The 25223-nt window shown below is 43.4% G+C and overlaps 1 protein-coding gene across 2 annotated transcripts in view; it reads right to left on the bottom strand.

Annotated features, from left to right (window-relative positions):
* RAB11FIP4 (RAB11 family interacting protein 4) overlaps nt 1-25223 on the bottom strand; it is a 117461-nt gene that overhangs the window by 71939 nt on the left and 20299 nt on the right. For both annotated transcript variants that reach the window (XM_054083307.1, XM_009563919.2), the window contains exon 2: nt 8095-8182. In XM_054083307.1, the coding sequence (XP_053939282.1) occupies nt 8095-8182 (88 nt within the window). The remainder of the gene's footprint in view (nt 1-8094; nt 8183-25223) is intronic.

The raw sequence follows: 25223 nt of genomic DNA, 5'->3' as shown, positions 1-25223 counted from the left end.
CTCGTGCCAGCACCCGCTGTGAGAGCCGTTACATGTATGAACCACTTATTTTGCTAAAAGGTCTCTGTGTGACACGGAGCACCAACTCATTACAGTGAGTTATCTCCAGCCAAAGAGAAAATAAATGCCAAGTGCTACCCAGCAATGGATGTAGATTAGTGTAATGAAGAATATGTGTTTGCATAGTTCCAAAAATTCACAGCAATATCTTCAGCCACAATTTCAAGCACTTTTTTCCCCAATTCATTTGTACTGACAACAGCGCTTCTAGCTAAAGACCTCTAAGCAGTCAATCTTCACCTAATCCCGTTAAGTGAGAAGTTGGCACCTCCTCCAGCATTTTTCTTTGGCGGGGAAAAGTCACCAAGGCTGTGGGTTTTCAAACAAGGATTTACCTGCCTAAACCAAGGGGAGTCGGAAACCTTCCTGCCTTGCCTCCTTTCAAAATGCCATAGACTGGTCTGTTCGAGCTAGAGTCACAAAGAGCTCCCAGATTTCCAGTGCCTCGAATCCCAAAGGTCTTCTATGTCCTCTCTTTGCGGTTCAGCTCTTACCTAAGATTATTCCTGATCCTATTTCTTTCATTTTCCTTGTCCATTAAGGTGGCCCCTTCATGGTGGCCCTTGGGCCATTTAAACTCAAGCCTATAATTTATTCAGTAAACGCAATGGGGAAAAAGCATTGCCTCCTTTGTACCTAACCTACTCAGGGCAGCACTCACCACTTCTTCGTGAGGGGCACCTGGCATGAGCTTTTATATCCTGGTCCAGAACCACAGAAGCCGATCAAGCATTTGACCCATTTCCAGATCATCACCAGGCATTTAATCCAATTTGTTTACCCAGCTGCATAGGTTGCAATGGCAAACTAAGCCAAATCTTGCTTTTACTGAAGTCACAGGCCAGGTTTTGGCACAGACAGACTCAGGCTGTGGGTTCATTTGAGACGATTTCCTTCTGCAAAGATGACTTGGCGGGAAGACATTTGAGTGTGCAGCAACCAGTGTCCCCTGCGGGAGAGGTTCGCTTAGCATGCAAGCTGGCATGACAGCTTGGATCTCCTCATCCTGCTGGGAAGATTTGCATGTTATTATACTCCATAAAAAAGGAAGTAGAGGAGGAAATACTGAGAGGCCATTTTCCTCTGAGATTACTAAAACACAACCATCAAATCAATGGAAAGATGCCTACTGGTTTCCAGAATCTTAGAATTGTGCCACTGGTTTTATTCTCATTAATAACTGCTTTTAAAGAATAAATTCTCTGTGGCTCTTTCTCCCTGTCAAGACACAAACCACTGTCTTAACAGGACTGTGGCGCTGCTCTTTTTTTTTTTTGGGCTACTCCTCATCACCAGGATGATGAGCTTTCACACATTGTCAGGAAATGCATCAGCTTCTCACCTTTTGCTCCCCTTATCTAGATGATAATCAGAATTTTCTAAGTACTCCAAAAGGTTTGCACAGGGACATACTACAAGGAGGGGACACCGGACTGTCTCAAATACTGTGCATATTTCTTCTTATTACTGAGCATATTTTGGCTCGTAGCCTGGGAAATGCCAGTGAGCTAAACTAGTGCGTCACAGTCCAGACAGAAAACAATGAAAAATCAAGGTTTACTTTGGCAAATCGCAATATGGAAACTGGACAACACTTGGTACAGAGAACAATCTAGTTTGGCACACAGGATGCTCGCTGCTACCAGTACCATTCTTAAGAAGAAACGGGCTCGCCTAGGCTTGCAGAACTGCCACGATGGATATTTCAAGCTGTGCAGCAGTATGTACCCAAGGCTAGAATAAATAACCCATTGCAAATAAGCAAAGGAATACTTCCTGGCTACTTTACAGACCTCCTGCATTAAGCTGTCCTGTTATTGCTATAGCTTCATTTTCCAGGAAACAGTAAAAGTGAAAGCCACTTACATGGCTGATTAGAGATATTTCATTTGGATGCTTACTTGGATCATCAGGTATTGATGCTCTCTATGTTCTCTCTCCCTTGCTACGGTTGGGAAAATTTCTTCATCTACATTTTTTGGCACTTGGCAAGGAGGCTTAGCTCCACTGCAGGCATAGTGAGGCAGGGGATAGAGGCAAGGAGCTAACCCAGAAATATTCCAAGTCCTTGCGTATTTACTGCTGCAGCTCTGCAAAAGGCCACCCTCCGTGAAGGAACCCTGCGAAAGGGCTGTGTGTGTCATATCTATCACTGTGCCAGGTGGCACAGCTCAGGAACAATCTTGCATTTGGAGAAAGAACTTAACTAACAGATGAAAAAAACCAAGAGTGGACAGAAACCGCTGAATTTTCTCCTCTGTCTGAAGACACCTGATGGGCCAGCACAGAGGCAGCTTCTCTGTGCTGCTCAGAAGACTGTCTGACATGTGGACACGTATCAGTTCTCACCTAACAAAGCACTCAGTCACTCTCCAGTCCGGTCTGTAAAAATTATCTGAATTAAAGAAAGGCTATTTATCCTAATATTAAAAATACACAAACAAACAAAGTTCATTTGGCCAGAACTGGGTTAGGGAATAGCATGTGAGCTTGGAACGATGTACACTTTGCAGGGCAAAGTGTAGTAAAATGGCACGTGGTCATTTATCCTTTCTTTTTCTGAAAATAGCCAGCTAAGATTTTTCTTTTTTCTTTAAAACACCTGACTAAGACCAGTAAACTCTCAAACCACAGTGCTGTCTGTCCAGAGGTAGGGAAGGATCATCTTTAGTCCTAAACAAAGATGATGGAAGTGTTTTGCAAGTCACTGAAGGGGAAAACGCAGACCTTTAACTTTTTTAGTTCACTCAAGATGCCAGACACCACTTCTCTTCCGACTTAATTTTATAAAGTTAACTTCAGTTTAATTTAAAAGAAAAAATAAAATTGTTTTTCACACCCTAGCAAACAGTCAATTTGCAAACAGACATTCCGGTCACAAATAAACACAACCGCAGCAAAGCGATTTCCTGCGAATGCTCTAAGAAGGAGATTTAACCCATAGTGCATCAGGCAATTTTCACAGGCAATTAAGCAATTTTAATACTATAGGAAATCAAATCTGGTTACCTAATTGAATGCAGTTGGTTCCTGGCATTTTTCCTAAGAGCAATAGCTTTTTACTTCATCTACCCTTGGTTCTTTAATAGCGTATTAGACTCAGTCATGGTTTCAGGCTGTACTTAGTAAAATTTAGTTGAGACTTAGAAAACTCTGAAGTACTTTTAAGAGTAACCAGCTTCAGTTCATTTAACAGTTATAGCATAATTTTCAACGGGAGAGCTCAGCTCTTTGCATTTACATGACAGTCCTTCTCCCTAGAGTCGTCCCAAGTACTGCTCCTGTCAATAAGTTATTCTTAAAAGAGTGGATAGATTCATCAAATTACCTCTCGTTATGGCATACTGTGAAGTTTGAGCTCTATAGCTACGAGCCCAAATGGGTTCATAAAGACTTCGATGTTTTCTGCTGTGCTTTTACTGAAATTCCTGTCCTGTGCTGTCCTGGTCTCAGCTACTGGTTTATGTTACAGATACTGGTGTCCAGGAAATAAGGATAAACCCCTTTTACATGACTACAACATATCCATCTCTTATTCCTTACTGGATTTTCAGCACAAATCTGGTACAATACTATTCTCACCAAATTACATTTTAAGGTTAGTTAAAAGAGATGATCAAAACTCAGCACTGGTTTTGTGAGAAATACGTTTGTTTGGAGCATCTGAATGAAACTATAAAAGCAAATTAAAACCAAATCTCCAGTGCAACAGAAGGCCAGGAATGTTGTGCTTTGGCAAATTCCGTTTCCAAAAAAACCATCAAATTTCATACTACATTCTTTTCATATTCTTTCACAGTCTAAGCTATCAGGACACTCAACTTCCTTCTTTGAACACTTCTATAAAGCTTTGGGCAAATCTGTGTTTTTGGAATTTTCATCAAAATTGCTGGGAACTCACAGAGAAACAGATCTACTTTTTAACTTTTACCCACTCACTGCTTGTCAAAGCTTTCCCAGCTGCAGTAATTAGATGCCTAAAGATCCAGGGGAGCAGAGAGAGAGGTTTTTGAAGACACATAATGGTCTGTGTTACTATTTTGAAGATTCAAAGGTTGCTATTGCTGCAGGTGGAGAGGCATATAAATCCGTAACAGTGCTTCTTCCACATTGTTAATGAATATGAAGGAGCTCCTACATCTCTGCATTTTCAAATATCATAACAAAGCATAACTTAAATGTCTTTAAAACTTCTACAAGATGAGGAAAATACTCTCTTGCTGCAGGAGAAAAACAGACTGTATGGCTTTATCTGAAAGAAACAGTGATTCTGGTAAAGCACAAAGATTCATTATTGCATAAATGCTGTGCAGTAACACATCTCAGTCTCTCCCGTTATGAAAGCCATTACCCTCCAATCAGTACACAGTGGTCAGTGTTGTTTTCTTGCTTAAAATTAGCTGTAAAGTTGGAATACATTTGCCTTTATCTTTCAATTCTGCTTTAATTTGTAATCGTGCCGTACCCTCTCATCACTGTGAGCTGCAACACCAAGGTCAGTAGGGGGAGCTCAGCCTTTATTTGTCAGGGTTTGGGTTTGTTTAGTGGAAAATCAAAGCAGAAGGACTTTCGTAAAGACAACAAAAATCTTAAAATAGAAGTATCAGGTCAGACTTAATTAAAGCCTGCTAAACATACAAAGAGCCTGGTCCTGCAAACATGTATGACTGTAGAACCTACCGCCTGCACAGCACGTTAGAAATAACAGTTCCATCAAGCCTTTAAGTATTACAAGTGCTAGAAAATATTTACTGGATCAGTACAATAAATTCAGTAGAGCAAAAACAGACGTTGACTCCACTGAGCAAACAGTAATGGATCCCACACTGACCCTGCTGAAATCAATGGGAATTCAGCCTTTGAGTGATGTTCTGGATGCTCTCAAAGTCTCTAAGCAGTGCCACTTCTTAGCCTGTGCTGGCTTTGACACAGCTGCTAGGTAACAGGGCACTGGCGTTATTTCACAGCAATTGCTCTCTGGACTGATGCAGTTATTAGAAATAAAGCCCTGCAGTAAGCAGATAGCTCGGGCAGCTTCAGCAGGAGTAAAACCTTCATATACTGGCATTCCAATGAAATTGCTGCAAAGCTTTAAATTCAGTGGCAAAGCCTGTCCCGGGCTCTAGCAGAGCCTAATTGCGTGGGGAAAGCAGCCTAAACAGCAGGGGCTCAGCACAGATGCTGAGGCAAAGTCCTTTAATCCACAAAGGACCAGCAAAAAGAAGCAAAGCTTTCCATAAATAGAACGCAACCTGCCTGTTCAGTATTCCACGCCAGGGGGAATGAGTTCCTTCAACAAGCTTCTCCCCTCTAGCATAGATGATGCTTCTTGAAAAGTCCTCTCCATCACTTCCAAAGGTCACTGCTGCTAGTGACTCTCCTCAGCTCATCCTTCCCCACAGTCCCTGCTCCTCAGCAGCTGAAGAAGATTAATTGCCTTTTCCACCTGGTAGCCCCAGCAGCTGCTGTGGAGGTGCATGACTCATATGTCATGAAGTTTATCCAGCTCAGAAGCACTGGGGAGGCAAAGCTTGATGTCCACTTGTACTGTACAAGAGTAAACAACGCTTGGTTTATAGAGGTGAGAGGCCAAGCTGCAGATTTCTAGTTCCAGGGTTTGGAGTTACTCCCTGCAGTGAGAGTTGCTACCAACCAGTTACAGAACAGACACTGAAAACTCTGATGTTTGGGATTTTTCAGGTTCCAACATTTAGATTTTTGCTAAGATCCAAATCTGGACCTGAAATGTTCAAACTGACATCATCAGAGGTTAATTCTTTACCGTTAAGATTTGAATCTGTTGTTCTAGATGCTTCAAACCTCATGCTCAACCTCAAACAAGTTCAAGGCACTGAACAAGGAAAAGAACACTACATCACCTCTGCGCAGCAAAACATTTCTTCAACATACTATAAAGGCAAGTATCTATGAGACAAATTAATTTGAAGTCTCCTAAACAAGAAATACGGCAAGACATTAGGACAGTAACGCTTGTATTTAAACATTTGGCTTCCAGTGCTAGGAATGACACAACTTCATACTCCATTACTGAAAAAAACTGCTGGATTTATAGTAGGATCTCATTTTCCTTTATTAAACTGATTGCCTCAAGCAATTGAAATAGGCTGAGATGTCAAAGGATCATATTTGTAATCTGTTGCTGCCAAGACAAATTGCTTTTGTTTGATAACGAGCCTGCTGCCACCCCTGGGATGTGGCTGCACCGAAAGTGAGAGGTAGCAACATAGTGGAGGCTTTCCATTGCAAAAGGCAGACTTTCTGAACTTCAATATCACCAATTTCATCTCTAAGAAAAGTATGGCTGGTAGCTAAAGCCCAGTAAAATTTCCATGCTGTGACGTAAACAATAGACTCAGCTTTTCCAAGGAGAAGCTGTGAAAGCATGCCTAACAATGTCTTATCAAAAATAGATACAGCTGCTCCTGCAGTTACACAGCGTCGGTGCCAAGCATGTGGAAGTGTTGACAACGCTAATGAAGTGCTGAGAGCGCTCTAGGTGATGCTGCAGAATTGGATGATTTCTCTGTATCTGTTCACCTATACATACTAATATCCATCAAGCACATGATTTGGACCCTGCCTGTAAGATGCTCCACAAAAGGGCTTTAAGCTATTCATAAACACGAACACTCCCAAAGCATCATCACTCTTCAGTAACTGTCAATATGCACGCACTGTCTCTCACAGCAGAAGAAATGTAGCTGCCTGGTCCTTCACTGAGGGTACTGCCCACTGTGAACCAGGGCATGGTTACTACAGAAGAGGCGGTTACTACTTGGTTACTACTTCTGGGTCACGTCTAACCCTTCCTGACTGTATTTTGTGCATTTGTGCACATCTTTAGCCTGTAAATTACAGAGGATTACCAGACGACTTGCAGAGCTAGCATCTTCTTCAACCCAGAACCCAGTTTGCTACAGCATTTCCTGGGCAAGGAAACCTCTAGCACAGACTTTAGTGTCCATACACTAATAAATTAACTCACTGATCTATTAACATTCCTTTTGGGCTTTCTATTACCTCCTAGTCAGACACACGTGTGTCACCTTGGAAGTGTCTCCATGAACATGGACTGGCAGCAGATTCTCACTGTAATTTAGCATAATTATACACTGTCCTCAGCTGCTGTAAACTTTAATTACAATTGCTGTGGGGTTATGTTCTTGCATCATTGTAGCAGATTCCCTAGAGGCTTCTCCTGGAATCACACTAGGATCACCGTGACAATCACCCTGTCCCTGAAGTGAAGCCTCTGGGCTGTGACAGCACCCTGACACCTTACTAAGGACAGACTACGTGTCCGGAAAAGGACAGGCTGGATTATTTTGCTATGGGAAGCTAGGAAACTAAGGAGCAACAAAATAGCTACAGTCTCTCTTCACTGTTTGCTTTGTTGCCCGTTGGCTAAGCTACAAAGCATAACACCTGTCTTCTGCCAAGGACTGTGTTTCCTTGCAAAGGAGGTGATTTCATTTACCTGGTCTCTATCTTTAGGGCTTGCATGGCCAACCTATAATTAACCCTTTTCATTCCAATAAATGTCCCCAAGTACTTTGAAAACACGAATTAACTATACCTTGCAGATACCTCTAGAAGAGTATAATAGTCTTATATGTCCTAGTACAGAAACTAAAGCCCAAGGGCTTTCTAACTTCTTTAGGTGAACCAACAGCGGAACCAGATGAGAACCTGCAAGCGTCAGACTTTGGCCCTATCTGCTAAGCACAAAGCTACACTTTCTTCTGCTACACTTGTCTTTAAACCACATCACATTTGTTCTGAAAACCTGACAGTAAACCAATACACAAGCACCTGTGGATGCAGGAACTCTAGCATTGCTCACCACTGATGCAGAAAAAGGAAAAATACATTGGCTCTGTTCCCAGAGTTGTCCTATTGTCACTACAAATAAACACAGTCAAAAGAGAAGATGTCTTTGATCATCACATTTTCTGCAACCAGAGAAACATTACTGGAACTGAAGTGAATCATTTTTAAGACATATGCACATACCTTTGATAGCAAAAACTCCATGACAGAAGTCCTTAAAATTGATTCTTCCCAAATCATTTGGGTCCAAGTACTTTGCCAGTTTTTCCACCTAAAAGAAAAGAGCATAAAATATGTGTTGAGCTTAGTGTATCATCTGTTGCTCGGTTGGTCTGTATCTTCCACAGAAGACTCCAAGTGGAAAAATACCTGTAAGGTTCATTTGAATCAGCCAATTAATTGTTCTGCAAGGATAAATAATTTCTTATAGTTGGATTATCTGGTGCTGAGTAAGGCACATGCTCTGACCAAAATTTCTGCAGCTGGGACACATTAATACTCTCCTATGTGGATGTCAAGAGCTTAGCAAAGGGTAAATCTGTGACCGAGCCTCTCATCTCAGAGTAGGGTGCTAACAGAATCTCCTTCCTTAGAAGCCCTTGCTGTGTATGAAGCTCATAGGAACTTAAAACCTTAGTGATCTCCATAGCTCTTATCAACAGTTATTGGAGAAGGAGAAAGGACAAAGAAAGATAAGCACAACCCATACTCAGCCTCATTCCCCATAGAATCCAGATTTTAGGAGAGAAAACCCACTGGGCACTTGGAATCAAACAAAACTTCCTGACCACAAGAGAGATTTCAAGTTTTGTATAGGAAAATAGAAGTATATTAACAATGCAAAAAGATTCATGTGCTAAGAAAACAGTTCTGCTCAGTACACCGTGCAAACAAGCAACGTACTTATTGCTTATCATCTCAGTCTCATCGTTTAGCCCTTCTGATCACTACTCACCATAAAATGAGATTACACTGAACAAAACCACAATCACCAAATTGGTTTTTGTCCCAAAGAAGGTCTGGCAGATTTTTCAGGAGGATTTTGGGGAAGAGGGAGAAAAACAGTCCAGACAGCAGAGGCTACTGCGTGTCGTGCTCTCTAGAATAAAGGAACAGAGAAATGAGTGGCTGAAGAAGAATAAGGAGAGAGGCAGAGGTAGGGACAGTGCTAAGACACCCCAGCTGGCTGTTGTCCTCTCTGTGAGAAATGTACTGCATGACATTGCATGAATCTTCTTGTGTCCCTGTGCCTGTCGTATTTAGCAGGCATATTCAGCGAGGCAGAAGCAGCCTCTGGCTGCTCATAAGCAAGCTCACAGTCAGCAGCAGCACAACTCTGACCTTGATCCGGGCCCTCCCGACACCCTGGAGTATAAACAAGATGAGTGTAGGAGGCAAGGACAGCGGGCACGTAGGATGCTGTACAGTCCTGGTGACTACAATGTGAGCTCAGTCTGAGCACCAACAAAAGCCCAGCTGCAAAGATATGCAGCGAATGAATCCAGATGACCCAGTTTCTCAATTTTCTGGTGGTGTTCAGTTTGGTTTTTTTTTTTTTAATACGCCAGCAAAACCCTAGCAGTTTCTTAAAGCCCTGCAGACAATGCACTAATGTGTGCGCATGACGCTCCTTCCTTCAGATTCCCTCAGTGCTTACAAATTCTCTCTGTGCCAATAAATGCCATGATGAGCCAGAGGCCTCATTTAGAACACAAAAATCCGCATAAGAAAATGACAAAATTTTTACTCGCATGCAAAACTGCGTTGAATGAGAAAGGAACAATCTGATCCTTACATTGCATCCTCAACCCTCTTCTTTTCTCAGAAAAAAGAAATCAGCTCATGTAGGCAGGACAAATAAGAATTGAACAACCTGTTCAGAGCCCATGACAAGGTAGAAATCTTGTTAAAACTTTCTTATTGCAGAAGGCTTCAACATCTCAAGGTGACAGCAGAGCCCAGCTGTCAGCTACCACGAAACTCATGACTGGATTCCTATATCTGGTATCAGAATTTCTGATTGTGATTTCTGTAATCCCACTGATTTATAGCAAAAGTTCTATTTCCAAAACGTAGAAATGGTTCTATTTCCAAAACGTAGCCACTTTACCAGACACTGTAGCGTGTGTTTAATGCATGCAAGACTAGCTGGAAATCCTTACTGAAATCAATTAAGTAGAGAAATGCTTCACACAGGAAAGCTGTGTCGGTGGTATTCCTCCTCATCTTCACAAATAACACAGACGTTATAGAAAGATGAAGGGATGGCAGAAATTCTTTTCTTCAATTTATTTTTGGCTGCATTCAAAACAGTCTAATCAAACAGGCCAGTGAGGCTGGGAGCAGCAAGATTTTACAGCTGGAAACCTTCCTGACCACTGTCGTAGCTTTAATACGTGGTAGATGTGTCAGCTGGCGTAACTCAGTCGAACTCCAGAGGCTTTGATGAAGACCTTGGCACGGCCACTAGCTGAGCATACATCCCCTCATGAATACAGCAACAAAATCTAATCAGACAACAGAGTTCTAGGTTACAAGATCAGCCTGTAACTCTCTCTGACAAATGGCAAGCTCCCATCATTGTAATGCAAGTAAATACTATTTCAGATGCTTGCAGGGTTGCTTTAAAGCACCCTATTACCTCAAGGTCTCTTGCTAAGAACTTGTGGTTTAGGTTTTAATGTACAGATTCCTGCAGCCAGCTGGGAAGCCTCTACACTGTTTAATATCGTGCTCATAGCAGTGTCACTGGGCATTTCCAGTGAATCTGGCACATTAAGTTTATTTCTCAAAGCTGATCCAATGATTTTAGCCTATCAGTTGCTCAGCCATATGCAGTTACGTTTTAAAATCAAATTAAGTAAGATTTTTGTATGCCTGAGTGTGTGTACTACAGATGAACAGAGAAAATGTTCACATTTAGGTCTAAACAACGTCTAAACACTAAATGAAATTACCACTTGGGCAAAGTGCTTCAGTCTCCAGTTTCCCCTAAATCTAATTTTGCAGGTTTTCAATTAGGTTTTATAATGCAAATAACTGACATCATTGCAGGAGAGGATGAAGAATTTAAAGAACAACTTGATGGAATATTGCCACTGGTTCTCGCATCTTCAGCCGGTGCGAGTCAACACAAGTCCCAGACACAGGTCAGGGTCTACAAGGATTAACTGGGACTACATTTGGGTGGATACTTGCATGGAATTTGTGCATTAATATACACACAGGTACTGTACATAGATCCCTGCATATTTGCAAAGTTTCAAGGCTGTAGAGCACTTGGTTATGCATTTTTACCAGCAGCTTTCCGGGATAAGGCAAGAAGCTCTTTCTAGTTAATTCCAGACTGAAAGCATTACTTAAAATTAAACTCAATTTCAAGCTGTGGCCAAATAAGCTATGTTCCCACAGCTACCTCTAAATCTTCTTTGCCGTCTATGCTGTTATCACCGTCCTTCTGCTTCACTTTGTAAAGAAATAATATCCTATCCTCCTCCTCCTCAGAAAGGGTTGGCTCCAAGCAATTAATCAGAAGCTGTAACACTTATTTTTTGCCTCCGGAAACATTAAGGGCTTGTCAGCCTAACTGCCAGGCTGGATGGCACAGAAGCCTTTTCTGCAGTCAACAACATCCTGGGCTTACAGCTACGGTTGTCTGCTAGCAAACGAGGAAGTGATGCAGCCCATTTTTGCATGCACGGAGTACGCGGGCTGCACCCATCCCTGGGCACAGCCAGACTCCCAAGCTCCCTGCATCCCCAGGCAGTGCTGGGCTCTGCCTCTCCTGCTGATCCCACCGCAAAGGGCACAGGACTGCACAACCAGCTGCTGCCGAAATGCAGTGCTGTGATGAGCACGTGATGGTTGTGATACCTACAGGCAACACAGGGACCATACGATGTGCTCTAGAGCTTGACACCATTTGCCGCCACGAGAAGCCAGAGATGGTGTTTTGGGCTGGGGACAGTCACTTTTTTCTGCATTGCTGCACAGAGCAGTCCCCCACCACGTGAGACAGCACAAACAAGGTCTGGATAGCAAACTAGTTCTTCATTGTAGGAAGAGGAAAAGGACAGAAGAAAACAGCTGCAGGCTCAATAATCTACCCAGTTCTTTTGGCAGCTGCAAGGGTCACTCTAATGAACCCTTCAGTGGACTCCCAATAGTCTCAGAAAGGAAACATAACCCATTTTTGCTTTGGGAAACAATCAGAGAAAATTAAACTCTTTGTCCCTATTGTTTAACTTGCTTGGATGAATGGGTGATTATTCTTTCAATGCAAACATATTTCTCCATTGTAATAACAGGTCACCTCAGCCAAAGCATTAACCTCCTCTCTGTTGAATTTCCCAGCTCTGCTGACTGTGCTGCAAAAAAAATGTTTGCCCCCTGCTGCTTTCTAACATATAAGAGCAGGCTAGGAATGCCAGGAACGCTTTGAAGAGTCTCTACAATGAAAACAAAGGGATGACGCTCAGTGTGAAGAAACAATTTTGAAGTCAAAACTGACCAAGGCAGAGATGCACCTTAATGAGCAGGAATTAGCAGTACAAAACAGTGGACAATAAAGTGAGGCAGAATATTCTCTCCATTGGAGAGCCTCTGGTCCAAAATAGAAGTTCTGGATGCAACACGGGTGAATGGCTGAGGCTTTGCAGCACATACTTCGTAGGTAAGCAGCCTGGCTTAGGGCAGGAGCCAGGGCGGGCCAGAATCTCAGCTTCAGGGCTATGAGTAAATGATGTGCAACCCAGCTCTATACAGACACTGAACACAGGAGAGTCTCAGATGGAAATCTGCTGCAAGGGGAAGGTTTGTTAGCCTTTGCTCAAGCTAATTCCCTTCCCGGCACCACGGAGCACACCTGCTGACCCAGGACAGCACCGTGGAGTAGGACCATAGGAAACCAGGCTGAATGACTGTTGAGAAGTGAGAGGATTTTTATAGCAGAGAAAGAGAAGAGGACAGGTCACTGACAAACCTCAGAAAAGATTTATTGAAACTGATCTTTTCTTGCTAGTGAGTTTAACATAGGTGCACCTCCCAGCCAAGGAACCCTCTCAGGACTCCTGGCCAGCTCTCTTACTGATGCTGCCAAAACAGCCAGGTATTTTTTTCCAGCAAAGATTTTCTGCCTGGAACTGAATCCTGCTTCCACTTCCAGGCAAGAAGAAACTCAGACCTCTACTGACCTCAATTTTTTTCAAAAACTGACCAGCACAGAAGAGATTTTAACACAAAGACAATCCGTTCGATTTATGTGCAACTGAGTTCTGAGGGACCCCACACTGGCTCCATCCACTGAAACCTTACAGCAGGACCCCAGTCACAGCCAGAAGATGCCATCTGAAATAAACAACTGGTTTCAGCAGGTAACCTTCATGCTGCATGAGTCTGTGAGCATGTCTCCCCCTGAAGTGCGAGAGCAAGGAACACCTGGGAGCTATGAGAATGGCAAGACAAGCACTTGCAGGAAAGGTCAGGCTGTGCTGTGGCAGTGACATTTGGGCAGGATCTCCTGGAGCAGGAGCACTTGTAACAGACCTCAAAAAACAGCAAAAGGAGATTTAAATATGTAAATATCCTCTTCCATTAGTCACCCTCACTGTTTCATAAGGCTATTTGTTTTGTCTCCAGTCCCAATCTAGGGCCTCGACTAACAAAGCAAGAGGGACTCCTGCTGCCCTGGCTTAGTAATTCCTTGCCACGCAAAAATTGCTACTCTCCTCTCCCCCAGCCTGCTTTCCCTTTGCTCTGCAGGTCCTGGTCCTCCACTACTTCACTCTGCACTTGCCACAGCCACCTCCACATCAGCAACTTCTCTCCTTACCTCCTTACAGACAACACTAGATACAGGCTTTGATGTCTTCTTGCTTATATAAGCTTCCTAAACGATGACTCTCGCTATTCTTTAGTTCCCTCTGAAGGGCTACTACTAAACCCAGCCTGCCATAACAGAGATGCACAGGCTAATGGGTGCTCAGGAGACCTATTAGTGCAGAATACCAGTACCTCTACTGGGATTTGGGAGGATTGGTTCTTCCCTGAAGCTATTTGGTGTTTGTATCCACCAGCTGGAAGTAAATATAAAACCATGATGATGAAATTTGCAGATGACAGGCTGATAAATAACAACAATGCAGGCAGTTTCCCATTCCTCTGACAGCTTCATAAGTGAAGCCCACACAGACTTTACTGTTTTAAGCACCGCCAGGCAAGGTCACAAACCAGAAAAGAATACGAAAGAGAGGGAAAAGGAATAACACATCGACAGAGAAGACGACTGTCTTTTTATGAGCTGGGATTTATGGATGCACGGGAAAGGAGTGAGGCTTCTCTGTGATAGTCTGGCAATTCCCCGGGAGGAGAGCAAGATGAGGGAAATAATTTTACATTGCATTGGAGAAACCAACACTAACACAGTTGTGGTACCCACTTTCATAACACATGCTGAAAACCCAGACAGGTTGCAGAGAAATGACATGACATTCAAGTGCTGTGGAAATGCCTTATGCAACCAAACGTGAAGATAGTTTTCTCTGTTTAATTTGGCAAAAAGGAGATCAAATGGTGATTTGTTACTAGGTATAGACTTCTGCAAGCAGGTAATTGCAGGTTCTAGAGGATTCTCTGGTCTAGCAGAGGAAAGACATAAAGAATCATTAGCTGCAAATTAAAACTGAACAAACCCAAACTAAAAATGAGGCACAATTTTTTTATCAGCTTGGTTGTTTACCCATGAGAACTATAAAATGGGACTGGTCTGGAACTATAAAAAGGAACTGGACTCCCTCATTTCAGGCCTTTTGAGAAGACAAAGAGATATACCTGTAAGATTTATCTAGCCTGGGGTAAGTGGGTTAGAAGCTGTGCTGCCACCATTTCAGAACATCACACCAGATGACCTGATGTTATCCCTGAATCTGACCCTAAAGGACATGAAGAACCACATTCCCAGTCACCCATGTGAGGTGTGGAAGACCAGCATTTAGGAATCATGAGTCTAACAAACAGCCTACCCTCGTCATTCTGTGCTGGCAGACTGTACCATAAATAATTCATAACACTGCAAGCAGCATCATGAATTTCCATCAGCTGTTGTCTGATCCCAAAACATGCAGGAACATACATCATTGCTGGAAACAATGGCTTGGAATTTGCTTTGAATTTTGATTTCAAGCAGCAGTCATTGCCCCTTGGTACTTTATCAGCAGGCTGCAAGCCTGAAAGTTGGCTTGTCTGCAAGTTTTCTGTAAACAGAAATGATTGTTTCAGTTTCTGCTTTAACTGGGGATACATGATTTACTGTCTAGAAGGCAGATTTTGGGACTGCACCCTTAGCGACACAAGCAAATTTGTTGACCTTGACTTTGAGCAAATTCCTAAATCTGTCAAACTTATAATGTCCTAATGGCTCCAATGCAAAAATCTGATTAAGTTTAAGGGAGTCCATTCACTGGCTTTCCTGAGTTTAGCATAAACATATGGAATTGCGTCTTCTTCCAAATATGAACTGGGTCCATGTGGCCTTGGTCCAATGGGCGAAAAATATCCACCAGTTACCCAGATGAAGAAAACATCCGTGATGTGGCATTGTGCTGAGCTTGTGAAATGTGTCAGTGAATTACAAAGCCACAGAAAGCAAGAGGTGGTTTCAGAGGCACTGCAGGTGGCGGAGTGCATTCAAAGGAGAAAGGGAAGCTTCTGGTGTTCATGTGTTATTAATGGCCTGCGTAAGCATTACCTCCACTCAGGTGGGCGACAGATGGGGAATGCAGTCCTGAATCAGGGATGGTGAAGCACTGCGGATCTGCAGCGTGCCCACAGGAGATCAGCGCTACCCTGCAGAAATGCAAGGACAGCAAGCGCTCCACATCTGCCCATGCCTGGCAAAGAAGCTTTGGAGCACTTTCCAGAAGTGATGAAAAGGAGAGGAGGGTGGTTAACTGCTTCTTCTGGGACTGGTGAGGGCAGGAGCTACGAGATTCACATCACAGCCTCCACAGCAGCATGGTTTAACTCTCTAGACTGGGATATCCATGCTGCTGGGGAAAGAGATGGTATCCAGTGGCTATGGGACTGTGCCATGGAGGTCAGAGGAGCAGGTTTACCAGCAGCATGTTGTCACCAGTAAATGACTTAATCTGCTTTGGCTTCCCTTTCTTTAAAATGCCTATGGCAATACTTAAACCACAGTTAAAGGACACTATAAAGGCAATGATGCCAGCAACAGCAATGAAATCTGCACCAAGATTGGTCCATGCTGTAGATTATTGGGTTTTTCACTGTCTTGCTTGCCTGCTATAGTCTGCCTTCTGATTTCTCAACACTATGGACTGGTGTCTGTCACTGCTTGACTCTAGAAGGAACACCAGACATGCTAATGATTTGGCCTGATACAATACACGGGTATTGCTAAACCCTCCTGTGTCACCATGGAACTTGCCCCACCAGGCAGACACTCAGCAACATTATGTTTTCTTATTTCTTTGACATATTTCTTAGGTCAAATAGCATTTCATTATCTTCCGACAGTAAAAGACTGAGCCACACAGCACTGCTCACAGAGAACACATTAGGGATAGATTTGTTTAAAACATTCTAATACACAAATAAGCTATTAAGAAAGCATAATACTCCATGAACCTCAAGGACTCGGTGAGTGTAACAAAAGACCAGGCAGTGCCAGGAAAATTGACGCTATTACTTCTGCTCTCTGTTGAGAAATCACTTGCAGTCTTTAATACACATGATGACACAAACCTAACAACAAAATAAAATAAAATTCTTGTGATATTACATACCCAGATTTTGTAGTTAACATCCTTATAGTTAGGATTTCTAACTGTAGCTGAGACCCAGAAGTTATTACACCCTTCTTTTACATCGTATACCTTGCTGGGCAACCTCTCTACTTACAGAACAAAATTTTTTACGATCACAGAGAGTCATCAATAAATTCTGAAACCGAGCATGTGTGAACAGCGCCGAATCTGGCCACACCCGGAAAGGATCATCGCCAGGAATTAAGAAGTTTTCAGAACTTCCTCAGAGTACACATCCCAAACAGACCATTCAGAGCTACAGAAACTACTTTCCCCATCCTATCAGCAAGCCAGAGACTACCAAAAACCTGGTGCGTTTCTCCTCTGCCATCTACAGCACTGGATACATCAATTACTTGTACAGACAATACCACTAGAACAGTATTTTTCATTTATTGGGTCCCTCCTAATGTAATGTAGCAGCTGATGATAAGCAAGCACCAGAATCATAAGACCAACATCTCTCCACAGACTCCTCCACCATCCATGACCCCATATGTGAGAACCTCTCATTTAAAGTTATGGTACTTAAACAGAGCTGATGTGAACAGAACTTCGCTTCCCTCTGATGCTTTGTTGCAAAACAAGATATTTGGCTGAGCCTACCAATCTTACAACATTCTGTGGGGAATCCCACACAGTCGGGAGTAACACGGGACCAGAGAGAAAGGCTAAAAATATGCCAGAGCCATCTGTTCACTCTGCAGTGATTTTTTCATGTTATTCTGGAAACAAAGGGTTAACGTGTTGAACTGTTTTCCTAAAACCACTGATTCACTCACTTGCTAAAATAAGCAGGGTTGTATTAACACCTTCTCCTCTACTTCTACCAGAACCGAAATCAAGGCTTCCTGGAAAAGAAGGCCGTTAGCAAAAGCTGTGACAAGCTGAAACGAAGCACAGCCCATTAGCATCTTGTTTATTAGCATAAGTCAAATATAGCATAAAACAGTCAGACCCCACGAGACAGGAGGCATTTGGTCGTGTGGGTGCAGCAAGCTTTGCCTTTGAACAACAAGGAGGAAAATGTTTGGATAACATTAAGCTTATCTACAAGTGATGCAACATGGATTCATCCTGACTCTCTGCAGCTTGCAGTGTGTATGATCATTCTTGTCCGTGCATAAAGGGAACTTAGATAGAATAATAGTTTTCATGGCTTCCAGTTGTGAGACATCAGCCAGATGGGATCTACTCCGGGAATAATTATCTCTTTTTTTTTGATGTAAAACTGGGGAGGGAGGTGGGGCAAACAGTGCCAGCTCATCAGCCAACACTCCCTCGGAGCCCTCCTCATCTACACATCTGCAGCTGCATTTTAATTGAGGTGTTTCCATATGCAAAGAACAAACAAAATCCCAAAGACCAGCAGGAAGAGGCTAGAGAGGGTGGGGAGAAGACAGAAAGTCTGAACCATGACTGGTAGGTACGGCGCAGCTCCGGCGTCCCCTGTACCAGTGAAAATACAGTGCCCAAAGCCAAACAGAAGCTGCAGGAAATGCACCAAACCAGAGCCTAAGGCAAGTGCCACTGCCACATGCGCTCCAGGCTTGCGCTGAAATCCAGGCTGGCACTCCAGACTGCACAGCTTATGCAAGAACAAGGCACTTCTGTGCCAGCCATACGATGGCACTGCCTTTGTTCATCTCGGATTCACAGGTTACAACACAGCTAGGTGCAGTTTCCTGAGACGTGGCATCACCCAGTTTGTCAGCAACATCCTCACAGGCTGCGTTTCTACCCTTAAAGATACAGAGCCAGTATTACATGTAGTCACTGCTCTTGACAGTGCGCGTTTATTGTTACTCTCGCTCCTTAATGCATCCAAACAAACAATACACAATCAGAACACAGCGCTGTGTTTCACACACAACCTCTGCTTTCAAAACAAATTCAGGTCGTGGTCTGAGAACCAGCCAGAGACCTGCCCAGGGCAGCACAATTTGGCCATCCTCAGCTCTCTCAGCTGGGTGTCCTGAAATCGGTTTTGAACCCAGCTGTTAAACAGGCATGTGATTGGATTTTGGCATGCTTACAGATTCAGAGGAGGAAATTTAGGTCTTGAGATCTGATCTCAAATGCAAACACCTGAGCAGCAGCCTTGAAATTAAACTGAATGAAAGAAATTTCACAGCAAATTAATGCTTTGACACAAATCCTGGGAGGAATGAGAACTGGATGAATCCAGCGCAGGGAGACACACTAGTTAAGATGATAAACATCAGGCAGAAAGGTATGATTAAAGGAACAATCTTCTACTTAGCTGAAGAGAAAGACACTTAACCTTTCAGGAAAGCGGCTGGGAGATATCCATCCTTCCCCAAAGAAAGAGAGGAGGAAATTTGCAGTAAGTACCACTCACCACGGTGGAATAATTACCAAGTCTGAATTAGGCTGACAGGTCTGAACAGCAGCTGACTCCTCTGACGTCAAGACACGCGGAGCACCAGTCAGGACTGCTAATGCTGAGAGGAGAGCAATGAACCCCACCAGGAGCCGGGGGAAGGAGCGAGTCCCTGCTGCATCAGCTCGCACAAGCGGACAGATTCCTGATTGAGGCACTCACAGAGTCAGCAGTGTTAATCTTTTCCCCACTCCCCTGTGCCTTGCTGCAGGTGTCAGCTCCAGACTATGTCACCGCCCAGAAGCCCCCTCACACTTCCACTTCTGGGCAATTTCTCCATAGAGAAATGCATCATTCAAAATGCAAGGGAAGAAATTTTCACTGTATAAAATCACATGTAGAAATCCACATTGCTCTTTGATCTATACTTGGAAAGACATTAGAAGGAATAATAATAAGCCAGCATTTTTGTGTAGGAAGGAACAGATGAAATACAACACCTGTGCGCATAGAAAATACATGCTTTTTCCAGGCTTAGAAGCTGTACGGGGTGCTTCACGTTACAGTACTTCCAACACTCTGCATCCTTATTAGCTGTTACAGCCTGGTCGATATTAGTACTCCTTAAAGGTTAGAAAGCTGAATGGAAGCAAGATCCAAAGCCAGGCAAAGAGAAAGGAAATAAATGTGCCCAGCTGCAGTGGAATTGTACGTCTGTGTTTTAGAATTATGCCCAATTAATGTCATCAATTAGTACTGATATTGTAAGAAGCTCAGTGAGGGACTGGACCCAGTATTCTCAGCTCACTGTACACATTTATTGAGAAGATAATATCTGATGCAAAGGGAATTTTCTCTGCTGGCAGGTGATTTTACCTTCTCATCCAGAAACAGACAGACTGTAAAGAGTGCTGGGCCCAGAGGCTACGTAGGAACAGGAGATTTTGAAGCAGAGATTAGGCTAATGGAAAACCCTACTCTCCTGAGCAGAAATATGAGCTGTACTATGGCATCACAGCGTATGGAATTGGGGTGTTTCTGTGCACACGTACCCCTGTCAATGCGCTGTGGACCTCATCTGGAGTGCACCAGGTGTGCTGTCCCTGGAATCACAACATAGAAGTGCACGAAGTCCATAGAAGTCTCTGTTCTGAGAGATTGTTTCCTCCTAAAGCCTGTTAAGTTACTGGTTTGGTCTTGCTCATTTCCACTGCTGCCTTTTTCAATCAGCTTCGAGTAGGGATGTAGCTTGGATACTTGCATACTTTGTCAATGTGCCTACATTTATCACCTCTCAGTGTAGATTTAGTTTTTATATCTGTTGATGCTCTGTGTATCAGTATGTGAATTCATTTTCCCTCACTTTAAAATCAAACCAAACAGCCTGACCAAAGAAATCTTGCTATTTCCAGCTACTATATGTTCCCTGTAGGTATTATAAACACACACATATCAGAGAGTCCCAGACAGAGAAAATGAATTGCTTGGAAAGTGAAAACAACTAACTCGTTCCTCGAAAAACCAGAATAGGTGCTGCTTACAGTGCATCAAGAGAACCTCTCCTGAGAAGAAGCCCCAGAAATACGGTAAGAATCAACCACTGGAGCTCAAATGATCATCTCTGGTGTAGAACATCCTCTCCTCATTGCCAGTCTACATGCAGTTCTGATTTGGAACATCTACACAAAAGTGGATCCCTTTCACCATATCTCACTCCAGTTCCAGGTATAACACATACATTAAAGCGTTATTTCTAAACTAGAAATCAGAGTAGACACACCCCCTTCTCGGCCTTTCAGTTCACAGGCTCTTCTTCATTTCACACTTACTGGTTTAAACATTCTTGACAATTTATTGATCCCCTGCAAAATCTCTAAATAGACAAAACCTGATTACTGTATATTCACCAGACCTTCCACAGCTCAATTTCTTTCAGATAGTCAGAGCTTCTGCTGCTGCTGCTTTCTCTCAACCTGCCAAAACTGTGCTTGTATCTATTTTCCTCCAACGTAAAGATGTCCTGTAGGAGTTACGATCAAGAGGTAACAGAACGCAGAAATCACAACAGATTTATACTGCAAGGCCCTCACCCAACTGCATTTCACTGCAGAGTCGGATCCGAGAAGCCAGTCCATCGATAATAGCTGGACATATATCAGCCACGAGAAACCACATTGTGCCCCTTGTGCATTTCAAGGGGCAGCAGCTTCTGATGTGCTTAACCTGCAAGTGAACAGAAGATCCCTGGTAGAGCAATGAGGATGTAATTTACCCCTGAGTGAAACCCCGTAGCAAAGGCATATGTATGAAACATGAGCTGGGATGATGAGAGCATGAAAGAAAAAAAAAACGAGCCTTTGGAGAATACTTTTCCCTAGACTAGATCAATAAAGGGATCCTCTCTGCACCACACTAAACCTGACCTTGAACAAAGCCAGAAGCAATGGACTTGATGCAGGAACCACTTGTACTGTATTATACAACGAAAGTCATGCTAGAAGAACTTAATGGCCATAAAACCTATAAATCAGCAACAGCACAGGGAGGTATTTAAATCTGAAAAGTGCTTTTGCAATAAATTTCTAACCTTGGCAAACAACACTTACCCCCTGATTTGAGACATGCCGGAAGGCATCACTATGATGTGGGAGTGAAATCAAACTTGTCTCATACCAGGACTTTAACCTTCTCCGATGGATATCACTTTCCCATGGCCATCATCATTCCGATATGGTCCAGCAGTCAGCACTCTCTACTCTACAGGACATACTCTGCCTTCATTAGTCCAGAATGAACCTCTTTACAGACAGGTTTGTCAAAGCTTTATTAGGCAGGACCAGTACAAATGTGTTTAGAGTTACGAATAGGCACTTGTTTTGAACCTTCGTACCTGTTGGTCTAAGCAGCTGTACTTCTTGCCCAGAGTTTACAAAATGGTTTTGCTCTTCACTGTAACAGAACCCCTCTCGTAATGAGGCCATCAGGAAAGGCTTGCAAGTGCCTTTCAAACTACAGCCATAGAACCAGAGCCTGCCCAAGACATCACTCTGTGCAGGTACCTTTGGTCTCCTGCTGAACTCTCCCTGCATAAAAAGAGGCTCCATGTCTCTTTGGAAGAGCATCAGACAACTCTTTCACATAGTTTGCATCCAGCAATGAGATCAGGGGAAGAATCAAAGCTCTGCTAAAAAGGAATATTTTGTCAGTGAAAAATAAAAAGGGCACCATCTATCTGGCCAGCAGTCAAAGAAGCATAAGCTGGCAAAGGAGACAATTCTCTTGCTCCAGGCTGTTTTGTATCTTGATGATAAACTCTTGTGGCTAAATTGCTTCTGGCTCCCATCAAGTGTCTCATTGCTCCCTGTTTATTTACACTGCTGCACTGGTGAGAATTACGGAAAGCTGCAATAACTGAATTACTGCCACGCTTGGAGATAACGATGGCAAAGCCCTTCCAAGGCTGCTGCCCCAGCAGTTGTTTTGTCTGGGACAGAAATAAACAAATAATAATAATTAATCAAAAGCAGAATCTTCAAGCATAGTGCACACTGAAGAGTGCACCACTGGACGGCAGCATCGGCACCAGCCAGAGACCAATCTTTGTTCCAAAGAAACAGAAGGTAATATCTGTACAAAGGGAAGAAATATTAGAAGGTAAGGTTCGTGTCCTTGTTTCTATCAACTTTATGGAATGTGGGTGAACAAAGAACTCGAGAAAATGAATGGCAAGTGCTCAACTCAAGGGAAGCGGCAGAATTTTACTCTGAAAGCCTTCCACCAACAAACCTCAGCTTAAAGCTGCACCAAACGAAAGGCTTGCTGTAGCCTCGCTCACTGGAGAGGACACCATGGGCTGGGAACTAAGCAAGTGCTGCCAAGCTCAGCAGCGCCTTCAGTGCCAGCACCAAGGGGAGACGGCCAAATCGCCTACGGCTTAAGAGATCCTCACCAAGCCTTGACTGCCCTGCTGGGGACACTACAACAGACAGGCCATATTCCAGGGACAATCAGGAGACACGGTGAGAGGCAAACAGCCAGGATGGATGTACAGGAACCCAAGGGCACTCCTGCGCGGGCCAGCTGTGGCATGGCCAAAATTCAAAGAAGCGAACAGGAATATTTCCATTGACCCAAACACCTTCTGGTCAGCGTGTAGGATCAGCAGCGAGGATAAGCCAATTAATAGCAAGCCCTATTCACCCTTGGTCAAGCTTCTCGCAATCGGCAGCGCTTAGCAGGAAAAGTGAGACTTACCAAGGGATTTGACAGAGATCAATGGCTTTATGGAGCTCTGCCAGAAGTTGCGCCATGCATCAGGAAGAAGCTGCAAACTGCAGATTCACTTTTCCAGTAATCAACCTCCTGAAAAACTGCTTCTCTGTTCATAATTTTTTGTTGTTTCTCTTGGCATTGGAAAAAACTTTTCCTGTAACATGGGATACTCTGTTTCTAGGGCACTTCCCTCCTGCGCTACCTCTCTATAAGTAAATTTTATGTTCTTCTATAGCTCACCTTCACAGTAAGCTCCAGCCTCTCTCATCCAGTTTTCCAGCATATTCCAGTGCCTGCATTCCAGGATCAATTACTCAGTTGATTCAAACCGGAAAGCCAACACTTGCTCCAAAAGACACTTGCTGTGTGGGCTATTAATATCTTACTGGTCACATAATACAAATTTCATGCTAATACAGCGCACTGAATTAAAGTCATGCAGACCAAAGCCTTGAAAGCACTTGTGAATCAGGCACAGGCAATAGCCTTCCAAGGTTTCTCATCCTGGCCATTCAAACCTAACAGAGCACCTCCAAGGTGTGGCCTGACGGTTCATTTTATGCTTGGATACACCACATATTGACAGCAAAGGGAATCTGTGGCAACCACAGCTAGATCTGAGTCGCAGGCCAGTGCTTCAGACAGACTAGACAATCTGTCACTCCTCGAATAAATTATCTGCTCAGAGAAGAATATAATATGATGCTATTCTCAAAAAATCACTCTTTCTTCCTGATGTCCTTTCGTGGCAGTTTAAGCTGTCCACACTGACTGCTCATCTGTGGAAGTTTGCAAACACAGCTGAGTCATTTACTGCCCCAGGGTCTTCCTCCTTTATCACTGAAAATCACACCAACACCAGCAACTTCTTTCAGATGAGACAAGCAGCATCAGTCAAGTCCATAATGCCAGGAAGCTGCCCCTGGAGGCAGGTGAGACTCAGAAGCCTTAAGAGCAAAGGGATGGGAAATACAGGTGAGAAGGGGAGAGGGATTTCTCCCCTTCCCACCTAAAAGATACAGCAACACAAAGTGCAGTCAGATCTCATCACTGCCTCTGTTTGCATCAAGCAAGCATCCATACAGCAGGGTGCTCAAAGTTTCTTGTACCTGTGACACTGAAAATATTTCTCCAGAGAATAAGAGTTTTCTATACAACTCCTGACACGTTTTTCTCCAGTTCCTGCTGAACTTAACAATAAACCTCTGTCATTTACAGAAACAGACTTTTTTTTCCCAAGGATGCTGCTGTTGTTCGCACTGAAGCAAAACTCTCACAGTACAAATAAAACAACTAATAGGAAGGATGGAATAAAATCTGCTCCTTGTGTAAAAGGCCAGGGTTTAGCCTGGGTTGGAGCTGGCCCTGCTCCAGAGTGAGCATAGCTGGTATAAAGGGAATCCTGCCTGAATAAAGAGCTGCAGACGAAATTCCAACAGAAAGCCAACTCAGACTGCTTGAGCATATTAAAGGAGGTCAAATGTTAAGTAAACACTCAATTAAGGAAGGAGGACAAGTAATTATAAGGCTAATTCTGTGCTGAAATGGCCTGGATGGTACACACAAACGCACTCATCCCAGCACCTCCTTCTGTACAAAATAAGTCTCAATCCTTGAAAGAATAGCTCAGCTTTCAGCAGGCCTGGGTTAAAACACCAGCTCTGCCACCAACTCTGTGTTTTCACCACAGACATGTCATTAGCATCATTGCATGCCCAAACCCCCGGGGAGACTGAAAATAAGTACATACTGACTGAGACACCACAGCAATGAACCCAAATCTGTGTGCATAGGTAGGTTTGTACACATTTGTGGCAATTACAGCACTCCCAAGAACTTCTAGAAGTCGAACAAATGCTTCTTTATCCCTG

Source organism: Cuculus canorus, chromosome 18 (assembly GCF_017976375.1).
Source record: "Cuculus canorus isolate bCucCan1 chromosome 18, bCucCan1.pri, whole genome shotgun sequence".
Lineage (NCBI taxonomy): Eukaryota > Metazoa > Chordata > Aves > Cuculiformes > Cuculidae > Cuculus > Cuculus canorus.
Note: the sequence above shows the minus strand (reverse complement) of the source record. Positions and strands in the feature narration are given on the sequence as shown.